The sequence below is a fragment of the Gorilla gorilla genome, chromosome 1, assembly GCF_029281585.2.
Source record: "Gorilla gorilla gorilla isolate KB3781 chromosome 1, NHGRI_mGorGor1-v2.1_pri, whole genome shotgun sequence".
Classification (NCBI taxonomy): domain Eukaryota; kingdom Metazoa; phylum Chordata; class Mammalia; order Primates; family Hominidae; genus Gorilla; species Gorilla gorilla.
Window position 1 is genome coordinate 79,846,148 of NC_073224.2, and position 15,561 is coordinate 79,861,708.

The following is a 15,561-nucleotide window of genomic DNA, read 5'->3' on the forward strand; positions in this document are numbered from 1 at the left end:
TAGAATTTCTGCAATAAAATAGGAGTGTATTAGTGACTTTTCTTTCCTTTCTTCTGTCATTGTCTTCTTATTGCCCATGTCTACGTCTGAAGGCAGTATTTTGCAATTGCCTTTTTTGATCACTACCCACAGTTAGAATACATTTTGTATCGTGACCTTGCGCGTACACATACTCCCACATGCACACAACAGAAGTTTCATGAAGCAATACTTTATCTTCACGATGTGAAATGTTCTCGGCTGGTATTTGTGTTTCTATTTTAGACTATGCTAATTGTTTCTGCTTTTTTCAAATGCTATTATTTGAACTCACTAAATTGATTTAATGTCATGACCTGTGATTTAAAAAAACAACAACAACATTGATTTAAAGGGGGCAGGAGTAGAGGTTTGGCAATGTTTTGCTTAACTTGGCACAAAGTTAATACAACCAACTGGCTTAAAAGATACTCACTTAGGGACTGAAATGTCTCATTTAGCTAAATGGAAACATTCACCAGACACTTCTAGCTAGCTCTCCCACATCACTTTGAGCCACACAGGCACTTCCATGTTTGGGACTGAATTGCCTGGGAATCCGTATACCCAAAATGTGAGCCCTCATTCTTACCCTTGGGTGATGCCTCTCCATAGCCCTCAGCAATGCTCTCCACTCGCTGGATGGGGCTACATCTCGTGCAGATTTTGTGGCGCTGTTGGACCAGTTCGGCAACCATTACATCCAGGAAGCTATCTACGGCTTTGAGGAGTCCTGTTCTATCTGGTACCCAAACAAGCAGGTCCAGCGGCGACTCTGGCTGGAGTATGAAGACATCAGTAAAGGTGAGTGGCATGCTTGTTGGCAAATTCCATACCTCATGCCAGTACTGGCTACCTGCATACAATCTATAAGACCCATTTTAAGGAGTCTGTAGTAACGACTCAATCAGATTTTCCCCCAATGCTCTGTGCCCATCTGTAACATTTCCAAGGTTTGGTTGCAAAAACCAAATCTCAAAATCAAAATGTTTAGAGAATTTTAGATGCAGAATGGGGTCAACACTGTAAGCTTACTATGTTAGTTATCACAGACAGAGTCCTCTAAAGGTTCTTGCCAGCCACCATCCATTTTGCTACCCTAGGGAGGACAAAGTATCAGACTGCTTGTATAAAGTAGGAGAGAAGCAGCAGTGAGCGTGGTTCAGTCTCCAGGAGTCACACCCAACTCTGCCTGGAATCCCTTTATAGCAGCTACATACATAGCAAACCCCTTCTTGCTTCATCCTGCCCTCTGCATAGGCTCATTTTTCCGACTAATTTGTGTTATGAAGGAATCTCTATTGGCCAAGTGTTTATATAGCTCTGAATAACACCCTCACAAATAAATCTTTGTCTACTGTCTTGACAGCAAGTTAGTATTCAGTTCAAGTAAGTATAAGAAATCGGAATTTTTTATACCTTCTTGATTCACCCTCTGGTATAGCAGGCATAGTGGCCAGTATATTTGTATCTGATCAACCAAGACTGCTTTAGAATTGCCATTCATGGAATTTCTCTTGAGTTTATCCACATGGCATTCTGATGAGGCCAAGTTGTGGATATGGGACTTGCTAAAGGGCAAGTGATGAATTAGCACAATAAAAACTCAAGAAATGGGTCATCTTAAGACTCAATGACCAAGGAAGGTCTCCTCTGAGACAAGGGACCTCTGTTGTCAGCGGGACTGCCACAGGGGCAAGTATGTCTCTGTGACTGAGGTGCTGTTGGTTCTCTGAGCTCCACACAAATTCCTGTTTCGCCTTGCTGAAGAGGTAGCAGAGCTATGATGGCCTCTCCTCTGGCTGGGCACTTTCTCCCAGAAGAAACAAGAGTTTTGTGTCTGGGCTACAGTGGCTGCAGTCCTTCATTCCCCTCAAGCCTTGATTCTTGTGAACTCAGAAACAAAACCACAGGCTTCTGCTATCTCTTCAAACTTTAGGATCTTAACATTGTTCTGATTCCAATTTGCCAAGAGAGCAATGTAATATAAGCAAATGTAGATACTACCAGTTCCAGCTGGCAAAGCTTTCTTATGTTTTCATGCCAGAGCCTGAGGACTGAACCAGAGGGCTGAATCCTCTTCTATTTCTGTTTGCCAGTGGTTCAAGGATTGCCAGGGTCTCAGATTTCTGGGAGATAAAAGTCTGACCCTACCAAGAGCTCCTAGTTCTAGACCTTGCCTCTCTCCCAAGCAATGCAGTGTCCTTAAGGTTAAATACTGAATCCAAGAGGGAATTCTGTCCACGGTCTTGGCATTATGCCCTACTCATCTTGATTGCAAGCCTTTCTTGCCAATCAGGGGCTAGTTTTGCCACAGTCTAAGTGTTGACTTTGGTTCTCTGAAATATGGTCTATATTAAGCTCCTTGCTTGTTACTAATCTTAAAAGACATTCAAACATTTTAGTAGGTCTACGTCAATCTCTATTTACCACGTTAATTCCTAAAACTTACCTCTAAGTTATAGAGTTTATGTGTTCTCTTCTTTAGTCTGGTTCTTTAAATATATTTCTCCTCCTTAGGTATCAATTTCCTTTCATTCCAAAATGCAGCACAAGGGAATGTCACTGATAAAGAATGATACATGCGTAAGACAAAGGGAGATATTCTTCTGTCCTGCTCTCTGAGAGGACTGATACAGAACAGAACTTTACCCTAGGAGTGACAAGTGTGCTGCGAGGGCTATACCTTCTGTGACATGCAAGGGACACTATTTTTGGATTTGAGTCCTTTGATTATATGTTATTGCCTACTCTGACTTGAAAACCCTTCTAGTAAAATGAGTTTCTCTGTTTCTTATTTCTGTACCTATGACTAGATACCTAAAATTATGTATGGATTGAATAGGAAAGGAAGTTTACCAGTGTGAAATGAAATGGAAAAAGCACAGGACTTAAGGATGGAAGTCTAGAGTCATCCAGGTGATATTGCTTTAGTCAATCACTTATCTGGACCTCATCTGTAATGCCCTCTCTAGTTCTCCAGCCCCGACAGTTTAGGAATCCTTATGAATCTTCCTTTACATAGGATGTATTCTCAGGTTAGGTATTTGGTAAAAGTCTCCCCTTCTCTCTACAAAGTCGTAGAATTCTCATGAGTAGGTTCTTTGCCTTATTCAACTTTAAATTCCAAGAGCCACAGAGCCAAGCACATGGTAAGCACTCAAGGTGTTTGCTGTTGCTGTTGCTTTGTTGTCACTGACAGTGGTGATGGTGGTAGTAATGGTGTAAAAGCCCCCCTGAGGTGGTGACTTCCATGTGGGTTTTATTGCAGATATGTAACTTGCTTTAGTTATGCCTGACTGAGGAAAATTCAGAGATGAGTGTTTTGGGCCAGATCTTCAGAAGGCAGCCTCCCATTTAACAGGCACTTATTTATCATGCTAACACTATGTGGTTTGCCATACCAACATTGAGGATCATCTTGCTCAAGGTAAGTCTGATTAAGCCTTTTTATTTATTTATTTATTTATTTATTTTTTCAAAGACAGAGTTCCGCTCTTGTTACCCAGGCTGTAGTGCAATGGCGTGATCTCGGCTCACCGCAACCTCTGCCTCCTAGGTTCAAGAGATTCTCCTGCCTCAGCCTCCAGAGTAGCTGGGATTACAGGCATGCACCACTATGCCCGGCCAATTTTTGTATTTAAGTAGAGATGGGGTTTCTCCGTGTTGATCAGACTGGTCTCGAACTCCCGACCTCAGGTGATCTGCCCACCTCAGCCTCCCAAAGTGCTGGGATTACAGGCGTGAGCCACCATGCCCAGCTTCTTTCTTAATTTGTTTTTACAGAGCAAGTAAAACATTTCAGAAATGAAATTTTCAACCTCCCCTGTCCCCATGTCTAACCTTATTCCTATCTTCTCCCATCTTTCTTTGCCCACATGCCTCAGAAAAGGTCGTGAGGTTCTTCGTTTCCAGACTGACTTCTCCACCTGCGTGCCGGCGCCCATCCCTCCCTGCTTCCTCTAGACCTCACTCCTTCATTACCCTCCTCCTTTTTAATCTTCACAACCTCTTCAGTCACTGAACTCTCTCTTCTCCAAACTTGTATCTTCCTAAAAAATAATCCTTTTATAAACACACGCCCCTCTTTACCACTGTACCTTTTCAATGTATTAGCACCTCATTTCTTACAAGGGTAGTTTATACCTCTTTTCTCTACTTCCTCACCTCCAGTTCACTCTTCAAATTATCACTTTCAGCTGTTTTGCTCTACAAAAACAGCGCTGGAGAAGGAAGCCTACCCTACAGCTTCTTAATTGGAGATTCCCTGATGTCAATCTTGTGACCATCCCATGTATCTCATGGGATCCCATGTATCTCACGCAGAAGACTGTGTCCCTCTTGACCAGGGCAGCTTTCTTGAAAATCCTCTCTTCTCTTGGTGCCCCAGATGTAATTCTGTCCAGATTCTTTTCAGAAATCTTTAGACTTTATTTCTCATTCTTTTTTGCCCATACTCCTCTAAAGAAACCATGTACATCTTGGTCATTTCATGGGGTTTTGTCCTTAGTGAGTCTCTCCCTCCTACTGCTGGGCACTGTCCTTTTGCGGCTACCTCTGCTGTTGCTCCTAATTCTCTCCTTTTTTCTGAGGCTTGAAACCTCCTTTGCTCTTGAGTGTTTAGCATTTCTACCAGGAAATTCTCCAGGCACCTCAATGATGGATGCTTTCTTTTCTCTTCCCCGTAAGTACTACACTGTGGTAGATTTGTGAACTCCATTGATGGGTCACAGTGTGGAGTGAGGATTCCTTCTTGATCCTCCTCTTTACTCTCCACATTCAACCATTACAAAGTCCTTTTCACCACCTAAGTATGTCTTCAACAGGGTCTCCTCTTCTCCATTTCTTCAAGGTTTTCAAAAACTATTGCAATCGCTCCCTCGTGTGTATCTCTTCCTCTTCCGTTTCCTGCCACTCCACTCCATTCTGCAACTCACCATCTGTTATCCTTTTGTTTTTGTGAGACGGAGTCTTGCTTTGTTGCCCAGGCTGGAGTGCAGTGGTGCGATCTTGGCTCACTGCAAGCTCCGCCTCCTGGGTTCACGCCATTCTCCTGCCTCAGCCTCCTGAGTAGCTGGGACTACAGGCACCTGCCACCACGCCTGGCTAATTTTTTGTATTTTTAGTAGAGATGGGGTTTCACCGTGTTAGCCAGGATGGTCTTGATCTCTTGACCTCATGATCCACCTGCCTCGGCCTCCCAAAGTGCTGGGATTACTGGCGTGAGCCACCGTGCCGGGTCTGTTATCATTTTTAAATGCTATCTAATGACATCACTTCTCAGCTTTAAATCCTTCAGTAACTGCTTTCTGCCTTCTCAGCACGAACAGCTGACTGCACTCCCTGTATTAGTTTTCTGTGGCTGCCGTAACAAATTACCACACACTTGGTGGCTTAAAAAAGCACATATTTATGTTTCTTAGAGTTCTGGGGGCCAGAAGTCCAAACTCAGTTTCGCTGGACTAAAGTCAAGGCATCACTAGGGCTGATTCCTTCTTTAAGCTCTAGGGAAGAATCCCTTCCCTTGTCCTTTCCAGCTTCTAGAGGCCACCTGCATTCCTTAGCAAGCGGCTTCTTCCTCCATCTTTAGAGTGCATCACTCCAGTCTCTGAGCCACATAGCCTTCTCTATGACTTTGACTCCTCCTGCATCCCTTTTATAAACACCCTTTTGATTGCATTGGGTCCACCCAGATAATTCAAGATAATCTCCCCATTTCAAGAACTTTAATTCAATCACATTTGCAAGCTCTCCTTTGCCATTCACACGTTCTAGAGATTAGGACTATGGGAGCCATTTTTCAGCCTACCACCCCCTCTCACCTCTCCAGCCACTGCATCACTGACTGCTACCTACCCCGAGTACCCTCCACTCTGATGACATAAGGTTATCTTCTGTCAACCCAAAACCTTTCCATTTGCTTCTGCACAGTTTAGGTCCCTAGAGACTTCCTTCCTGCTTCAGTCCAAGGTCAGAGATTTGCTCTCTAAAGTCTCCACCACTACTCTGTCTTACTCAGAAATTTTCTCTCTTGAATGCTTCTCTTGTCCTCCACTTGAAACTCTCTTGTCCCTTTGTGTCTGTTCTGTTGCCTAATTCCTGGAGGCATCTATCTCTCTTTCCAGGCCCTGACGATCAACACATTAGTCTTCCTGGCTATGATTTATGTTTCTTGCTTGCATTTTTGCATTGCCTCCTAAAGGTCTATAAATTGCTAGACCTTAAATAATTAAATAATACCCTGCCAAGTGTCAGGCCCCAACATGGGTCCAGGACTAAGACTTCCCTAGTTTGAAAGAGGGCATCAAGGTTTTTCACACTTCCAAGCCTTGGGGCATGTGATTCTCAATCTATCTAAATTGCCCTCCATTTTACCATCTCCTCCTTCCTACTCTGCAAGAGCTAGCTCCAACATCACTCCCACCAAGCCTCCCCTGACACTCAGACAGGGTTCTCTGCTGCCTATTTTGTGCGCTCACAGCTCTTTATATGGATCCTTTGGCAGCACTCTCCACATTTCCCTGGATTGTCATTTCCCTGCATGACTGTCTTCCATAATAATAGACTTGACAGTATTTACCATATTTCTCTTCTTTTTTTAATTTCAAAAGTTTATTTAAAGTAATCAAAATGCAGAAAACAGAATAAAATGAAAAGTAAATCTTCTTCCCACTCTTATTTCCCAGTAATCCAGTTCCACTCCCTAGAGGCAATCAGGCAACCACTGCTACCAGTTTACTGTCTATCCATCCAGAGATAGTCTATTCCTAGCCAATGGAAGTGAACAAAGCAAGCTTTAGAAGAATAGATATTCTAGGGTCTAGTCTTTCTGTAAAATTATAAATACATATATATTTAATTATTTTATCCTTTCTCTCAAAATATAGATATTTATATGTAATATATATTATATATGTATATGAGTTTGTGTGTATATTTATATAATATACACATACATACAAACATGCATATTTATAGAGAAACATGTACATGTAATCTCAAAATAAATTATCTGTTTGCTCCAAGATTAGAGATATGGATGAGGGACTTTTATTTTTTGGACTGAAAACTTCCAAATTGCTTGTCCCACAAGCATCTGCCACTGTTATAATAAAACTCTTTTAAAAGATTGAAAAGAATATTCTGAAAAGTTTATGTTATCCTGAGTTAACTGTATCACAGAGGTAACTGATAACAAAGGAAAACATACTTTTTATCTGCAGAAAGCGGAGCTTTGGACCAAAGTCTGGGAGGAATTACAAAGTGATATGACCACGTCTTGTTAATCTTTGAGTCTTCATCCCTGACACAGTGCCTGGCATGTAATTAACATCCACATTTTGTTAAAGGAATGGATCCTTTATATTTTCTTACTTCATAAGAAGCCAGTAAAAAGATATAGATCTGTATATCCCAGAGAAATAACCAAGAAAAAAGGAAACCAATTTTAAATTAGAACTTTCAGGGGTTTAATTGTAACCCTCACCTGATGCACTAAGCACAGTACATTTTTTTTCTTTTTCTTTTCTTTATACGTCATTCAGGAGTGGATTTCCTTGGGTCTTTCTTCCCTTCCTTTTCCAATATCACTTTCATTGTTGCTTTAGATCTGACCTTTGCCAACGCCTTTTCTTGCTATTGCTTTTGGTGCATATCAGCGGGGTTATCTGGGTGGACAAATTGTAATAAGCAAGCTCTTCCTTTCCACTGCACATTCTCGTTCGTAATCCACATTTTTTTTCTACATAATCCACCTTTTTTCCTGGCCAGTTGCTTCCTTCCCATCGGGAAAGCTGAGAAGAATGACTTGCTCTCCCTCTGAGGCACAAGCTGAGAGTTCATCCTCTAAGGTGACGCTCAGGCTCTAAGCAGCGGTAAATCAGAGTCAAAGAAAGGAGTAAACCACCTACATGGCATTGTATTTCCAGCAGACAAGATGTCATGTCTTCCACGTTTTTATGTGCATAAAGGCCTGGAAGACTAAACTGGTTCCTCTCCCAGGATAGTAAACAGACCTCTGCTTTGGCTGAACCAAAAACAACAGCTGAATCAGCAATCAGCCTTCTAATCCTGCTCTGTGAATGCGGTCAGCCTAGTCCTGTCCTTGTGTATTTCAGGCTGATGTAGTTCTTAGGCTAACTTGCTTCATTGTAACATATGGCATAAAAATGACACAAATTTATAGAAATCCAATGAAGAGTCATAACAAATTTCTATAAGGCTTTATGTTTTACAACCCCAAGGTTGCAAACTGGCTCCAAAGGATCTTTCTATATGCATTTACAACAACAAAGTTAGCACTCAAGTAGAAAAGCAATTATGGCATACAGTTATTTTCTCTAAATGATTCATTCATTCATTCATTCAACAAATGTTTGCTGAAGGCCTGTTACATGCAAAGCCCTGTAGTGAGCAGAGAGGGGATTTAGAGAAGGCAGCTGTTCCACAACATTCACAGGCAGACAGGCCTGATGAAGGTGCTGCCACAGCGAAGCCCACTGGTGTCATAGACAGAGCCTCCCTAAGACACTCTAAAGCTTTCCTAAACATATGTGTGAGGATTTAATTTGAGTCTCCAGGTCCCTAGGCTCTGATGCAATGAGTCCAGAGTAAACTAGATATGTAGGTTGAGGGAGAAAGTTACTAAGAATAATACTACCAAATAGCTACCTTTTTTTTTTTTTTTTTTGAGCAGGCACTTTGCTAAGCATGTTATATCACCTTTTTCATTTAATCTTCAAACGTACATATCATTTAAGTCTTACCCTCCCCATTTTATAGATAACGAAATAATAATAATGAGAGCTTAAATGATGTGCATGTGGTCACAGAAATGGTAAGTAATAGAGTCAGGATTAAAAAGAATGCCTTGGCCGGGCGCGGTGGCTCATGCCTGTAATCCCAGCACTCTGGGAGGCCAAGGCGGACAGATCAGGAGGTCAGAAGATCGAGACCATCCTGGCCAACATGGTGAAACCCCGTCTCTACTAAAAAATACAAAAAAATTAGCGGGGTGTGGTGCCGGGCACCTGTAGTCCCAGCTACTCGGGAGGCTGAGGCAAGAGAATGGCATGAACCCGGGAGGCAGAGCTTACCGTGAGCCGAGATTGTGCCACTGCACTCCAGCCTGGGTGACAGAGCAAGACTCCTCAAAAAAAAAAAAAAAAAAGAATGCCTTTACCTACTGAGATGAACTAGAAATCACTTCTTGCCTTTTAGCCTGCCAATTGCACAAGAACAGATCAAAGTAGAAAAGTTCGTGGACAAAATGAGGTAGAATAAGAAACAATTGAAGCCAGGAAACTGGTCTAAGGTAAACCCACCATGGACCAGAAATCAACCCTGGGTAGATTTCATGGTGATCCACTGCCATTAACTCTTAGTTTTTTGTATTTTTGAGTGTTGTGGGATTTATTTTGGCCATGATCCATAATGACGACACAGTTGTTGGAATAGTTTTTGTCTCTTATCCAACAGTGCTTCTTAAAATGTAATACGCATATGTATCACCTAAGATCTTGTTAAAATGGAGATTCTAATTCAGTAAGTCTGGGTGGGGCCTGAAATTCTGCGTTTCTGACAAGCTCCCAGATGATGCCAAAGCTGTTAGTTCCAAGACCACATTTTGTATAACAAGTCTATATATTTATCTTGAAGACCTGGAGGCTGTGTGTTCTCTTACTGTCTTTTCTCATCCTGTCTAATACAGAAACTTCGACACTGGAGCCATGGCACGGTGGTCTCCGGGGTTATGTCCTGATGTCAACTCCACAGAGGAGTGTCAGGCAGGAGGCCTATCCTGAGTGGTTTTCACTTTGGACCAAGGCTTTTCTTTGATTAGGCCATTGATCACTAGGCTTGTGTGCAGAAAATAGTTTATGTGCAGAATTGAAGAATTGAACTATCTAAAGCCCTCAGGCACTGAAAGGAATTGGAAACATACCAAAAATCAGTATTAAAGGCAATAAGCTGACTTTTTTATTTAATAGCTTTGTACTACTCTAGGCAACATTTTCCTAATCTTACTATCTCAGGAAAGCTCTGTCTAGGTTGCTTAAAACAGTATTCAGATGAGGCCCTCATTTTTCCCTCTAGAAAGTTTTTGAAGAGTTTTTCATCCTAACCTGGATAGTATTTTGGTTGATGGGAAAATTCTAGTGCTGATGAAAGCTCCTTTCATATAATTATGAGCCTGACAATAGTAACATATTGTCTCTACCATACAATTTAGTAGTTAATTTTATCATATTCTGGACTATTCCCAACTACTCCAGATATGTAAACTTTGTCTTCAGAACTTGATTGATTGCTTCCTGGGATGGGCTGTTCATTTATTTAACACCTTCTATATCTAGTCATTGGACTAGGCTCTGGGGATATGATAATGAATGATGCAAAAATTTTCCTGCTTTTCTGGAGCTCGTATCCTAGTGAGAAGAGAGAGAAAATGTCAAGTAACAAATAAATGAAGGCAATAATTTCTGATACTGATAGATGCTTTGAGGAAACTGAAGCCAGTTGATGTACCAGAGGTTGACTGAAGGATTGAAGTAAATCCAGATGGCCAGCACAGAGAAGGCCTCAGTGACGGTGATTTTGAGCTGAGACTGGAAAGATAAGGAGCTGGTCATGCAAAGATGGGAAACAGAACAATCCAGGCAGATGAAATAGCAAACACAAAACCCTGACAATTGTTTTCTGAATTCCCATAGCTCCTAGAATAATGTAGGACCTATAGGAGATAATTATTAAATATTAGAATGATAACCAACATGACTGTGGAAAAAAGAGAAGCCTAGATCCCTGGATGGGGTATGTAGAGAAGAAATTCTATTTATGGCCAAGCTAAAATGGGGCCAATTTGTTTAGCGCATTTTCTTTTATCCAACATGTAGCTCAATGTGCAACTGGGCTGGCCATGGAAATTCAGACCCAGGAGAAGTAAGCATATGGCTAGAGTCTAAATAGTATAAGACATATATTTACCAGGCATTTTATCTTGATTAAGTTATAGGCTCCAGTCCACCACTAATTATCTCTGCAGGAAATGTGTTGAGGAAAAAAAAAATCACAAGATAAAGGATAAGGGAAGGGAAGATTCTACATCAGATGTGAGAATCTGAACTTGACATCATTGGAGTTTTCACATCTTTTGGGGTGAGTACTTCATGTCCTAAGCAGTAAAATGTCTATACAGTAGTCCCCTTTATTTGCAGGGAATCTTTTCCAAGACCCCAGTGGATGCCTGGAACCTTGAATAGTACTGAACCCTACATATACTAGGGTTTTTTTTTTTTTCTGTACCTACATACCTATGACAAAGTTTAATTTATAAGTCGGTAGGAGATTAACAACAGTAACTGATAATAAAATAGGATAATTATACTGTAATAAAAGTTAGATGAATGTGGTTTCTCTCTCTCAAAATGTCTTATTGTACTTATTTCTGGACTGGAGTTGACTATAATTAGCTGAAGTGGCAGAAAACAAAACTGATGATGATGGGGGCCTGCTGTATTGCCCATTCTACTCTAAGGCAACATGTTGAGGGAAAGAATACTGGATTGGGATCTGGGAGAACTGGGTTCTTTGTTTCAGTTGAGCCAGTAGCCAGTCAGCTGACCTAAGGTAAATTATTAACCCTCTTCAAAATAATTTTCTTATCTGTATAATAATGAACTTAGATTATACTTAGAGTTTCTTCTAGTTCTAATGTTCTGTGACTCTATAAACTCAGCAAATGATTTCTACTTCTGATAAGGGAATGCAACCACTTAATAATGCCTGACTCAAGGTTAAATAGGTTAACTCGGTTGATATTGCAATGGAAGTAGTTGAATGTAGTTGTTTGTAGCAAGGGTTTAGTATTAGACAGAATTGCATCAAAATTTTTATTAGATGTGGTTCTTGAGAAATTTACTTAATGGCTGTGAACCTCAGTTTCCATGTCTGTAAAATGGGGCTAGCAATACTTATATTAAAAGGTTGTACCAGGATTGGATACAAGGTTTATACATAAAGTGCAATATCTAGTATTTTTTAAGTGTTCAGTGCATTGGGACTCACATTATTATTACTACATTACTATTACTATTATTAGCATTATTTGAATTAAATTTGAAGCTCATCTCCCTATTTTTGAACAAAACAGCAATGATAAAAATTTAAAAAGGATGTTAGTAAAACTTGCCCTGGGTAAAATTCACTGTTTGTACAACACTGGTGTATATTTCAGAAGTCACAAATCGTCTACTAACTTGTGGTTAGTGGAACAGGAGGGTCAAACCTCCATTCCAAAAATTAGGATCAGGATCACCTCCTTTGCCAACCATGTTCAGACCTTGTCGTAGCCAGTTTTATTGGAAAAGATCAGGAAACAAATACCACTTCTCCCACCAATGTGAGAATTTTTTTTTTTTTTTTTTTTTTTTTTGCAGTGGGGGCTGGAGTGGACGCTGTAAGAATGTGTTGTCTGTGGAAAATAATCCCAGGCTGGCCTCAAACTCCTGGCCTCAGGATCCTCCCATCTCAGCCTCCCTGGGGAAGCTTTTTGATAAGCAGCCTGGGGGTTACTCCCTTTTAAGTGCAAAGGAGCTGTCAGGCACATCCTGCAGAGGTGGGAAAAATAAAAGTGCCCAGCTGTGTCAGCTTCCCTGTGACCTACGATTCAAAGTCTGCACGGCTGGTTCCACGGGCTGCATACAAATGCAGGTGCAGATAACTCTGGTTCCCCACAGGGGGGACTCTGGCTCCATTAACAACCCAGTTTCAACAGAAGTGCAAATGGGGGCTGAGAGATAACATTAGTAGTTTTGTGTTTTTGTTAGGCTTGTTTATTGTCCTGATTTTGATGAACAATCCTGCTTTAGAGAAACACTTCTATATTCTCCGAGGCATAAGGGGGTCAACAATTGTTGAAAGGTCGGGGCCATGTTCACAAATCTCTGAATTCTCTTCCTACTCCTACCCCATCTTCTGCAATGCATTTTACCACGTACAGCATCTAGCAAGCAGTCAGTTAATATTTTTTGAATAAATGAGTGAATGTCATATTTTTTCTCTTCTTCTTCCCTTTCCTAGAAATGATAGCATATTGTTTAAGAGAGCGTCTCCCCAAACACCCTCCCCTCCAACCTCCTGGCACCAGCTCACCCTTTTATCATGCTGAAGGCAGTCTTGTTCCAGCTTCTCATCCCTCCTTTCATATCTCCATGTTTGCTGTTTTGTATGTGTGAGGTGAGGTTGGGGTTGGGGGATAGATAATGTGATGTCTGGGAATTTGGCATTAAAAGAACAGGCTGGACATAAAAACCAAGTGATTAAACACAAGGTGAGACCAGAATTAATTATTAGGACCTGGGTTAGATGCATTTGTGTACCTCCAATCAGTGATTGTTATTGTAAGTTTCCAGCTACCAGTTAATGTTGTAGGAGTCAACAATAGTCTTTCTTTTACTACCTTTTTTATATTTTCCTTTCTTTTACAAAGTGAGTAGGAAAGTTTTCTTTGCAGAAGGTGAGGGAATATGTATTAGGTATAACATGCAACCTGTGTTTAAACTGAAACAAAAGGCACATAAATAGTTTGACCTAAACCAACAAATAATGGAACCCCTTTCATCTAAGCTCTTATTCATTTGGCCACTAGCCATTTTCTTTCCATTTCTAGTTTACATTCTTCTGTTGTCAGAGACAAGGTTTCCCTGAATCTCATGGAACTCTTTGAAAGTTGGTTCAATTAATAGAAGATATAAGTAAAAGGAAAAATACAAATATATAAGAAAAATCTAATGTTAAGGAAATCAGCAAGAAATGAATCAGGTAAGTAACTCATTTTTTGAAAATGAGGGCAGTGACATCATTTTCAAATGTGGCCCTAATGGCCATCTACTCTACGAAATGAAGGTGATTAACGCTACACTAGTCAAAGGTCCCAAAATACGTCATTTCAGTCTCTGTTACTGATAAGTGGACAGTTTTCCAATCTGATTAACTTCTCTCTCTTGGAAATTTCCAGATGAACTTTGTCTTTATTTTTGACATATTGCTGTCTGCAGAGTCACTGGTACGTAGGCCTCAATTAGCAGCACCTTGAGGGAAATCTGTGAATTCCTTTGCAATAATGATGTATATGCATTCATTCAAAAAGGTGTATTGAGTGCTCATTATATATCGATCAGGCACAGTGTTAGGTACTAGGAATGCAGTGGTTAATAAAAGAAGACTTGGAACCAACTGTGGAATTTTAGATGTTGAGGGCAAAGCTGACAGCTGGCAAGCCAGTGTCCATAGGACAGTGTGGCTGAGCCCTCAGCGGAACCCATGGGAGAAGCAGGAAAAACTGTTGTAAGACTCAGAACACACTCCCCACATTCATAGTTCATCCCATTTCTTGGGAAGTTTTTCCGGGGCAAGATTTGGTTTTCAAGTACCAAAGTGCCTATACCAAAGGCAGCTGCCCTCAGAGGGACCCCGAAAGGCACTGTAAGGGGAAACAAGTGGGGAGGTATGGGGAACTTTGAATGAAAGAACTTGCAACATAAAGCATTTCTGGGGAGAGGATTTGTCCAGCTAGATTAGGCCATCCCCAGGTCATGTGGGATGCCCGGACCACTCCCTTGCAGTTTTGTGAAGGGTTGTTCATAGATTGCTAGAGGTCCATTGGCTGCCCACTGAGGCTGGAGCGAGGACAGTACCTGTCTAAACAGAGTTCATACCCTGGGGCTGAGAAAGCAGTCACCCTTATCTCCTCCTAAAGCCCACCATAATTAGAAAGCAGGAGATGGTTCCACTAAGTCATAACCATACAAAGCCCATCAGCGTGTTTAAGTCTGGCAAGGGACAGCACCATTCCACTCATTTAGAGTTAAATACTACAAAAGCCCTCAGTTTAGAGCAATTGCAAAAACTAAGCAGGTTCAAGCGAGCCTTAAAGTGTTTTTGCTTTTGCCTATTAAAAAGAAAGAAAGAAAAAGAAAAGTAGAAAGAAGCATTTCTCCAGCTCAATTTCTCGATAAATCTGCCAGTTAAAATATGTGCTTTGTAGGTGAAATGTGAGAGCCAGTACCAGGGGAAACCAGCATAATAGGGTAAAACCACAGCTGGCACTCCCCTGACATTCTTCTCTGTCCTTGGAGTTTTTCTTCAGTCAGGTTTATTCTGCAGAGGCGGCTTATAAAGTCACTCTTTATATATGCCTCCATTGCCCATGCAGGCTGCCCTGGTCCCTCTGTCAGTTTATTATAAACCTAGGCGATTACTGTGGTAATTGGTTCTATATATATTGATGTGTTTGGGGGGCATTTTCAGCTTTTCGTATTTTTATTTGGTCTGTTTTGCCTCTTCCCTTAGAGAGCAGGGACTCTGTCTCTACTTGTTTACAACTCCCTTTGGGTATTGTGATAGATTCTGCTCACAGTGGGTTCATATTCAACAGTGACCATGGGAAGGTGGATGAGGATAATCAGGAAATTCCAGCTCCCAACCTTTACTGGTCTGTGAATTCTTTTACATGGTAGAGTAGAAAAAAGAAGTGTGATTCCT

At 41.1% G+C, this 15,561-nt stretch overlaps 1 protein-coding gene across 3 annotated transcripts in view; it reads left to right on the forward strand.

The window, feature by feature from the left end:
• The window catches only part of ASTN1 (astrotactin 1), a 307,688-nt gene that overhangs the window by 229,452 nt on the left and 62,675 nt on the right, over positions 1-15,561 (forward strand). For all 3 annotated transcript variants that reach the window (XM_055377935.2, XM_055377933.2, XM_004027951.5), the window contains exon 16: positions 634-822. In XM_055377935.2, the coding sequence (XP_055233910.1) occupies positions 634-822 (189 nt within the window). The remainder of the gene's footprint in view (positions 1-633; positions 823-15,561) is intronic.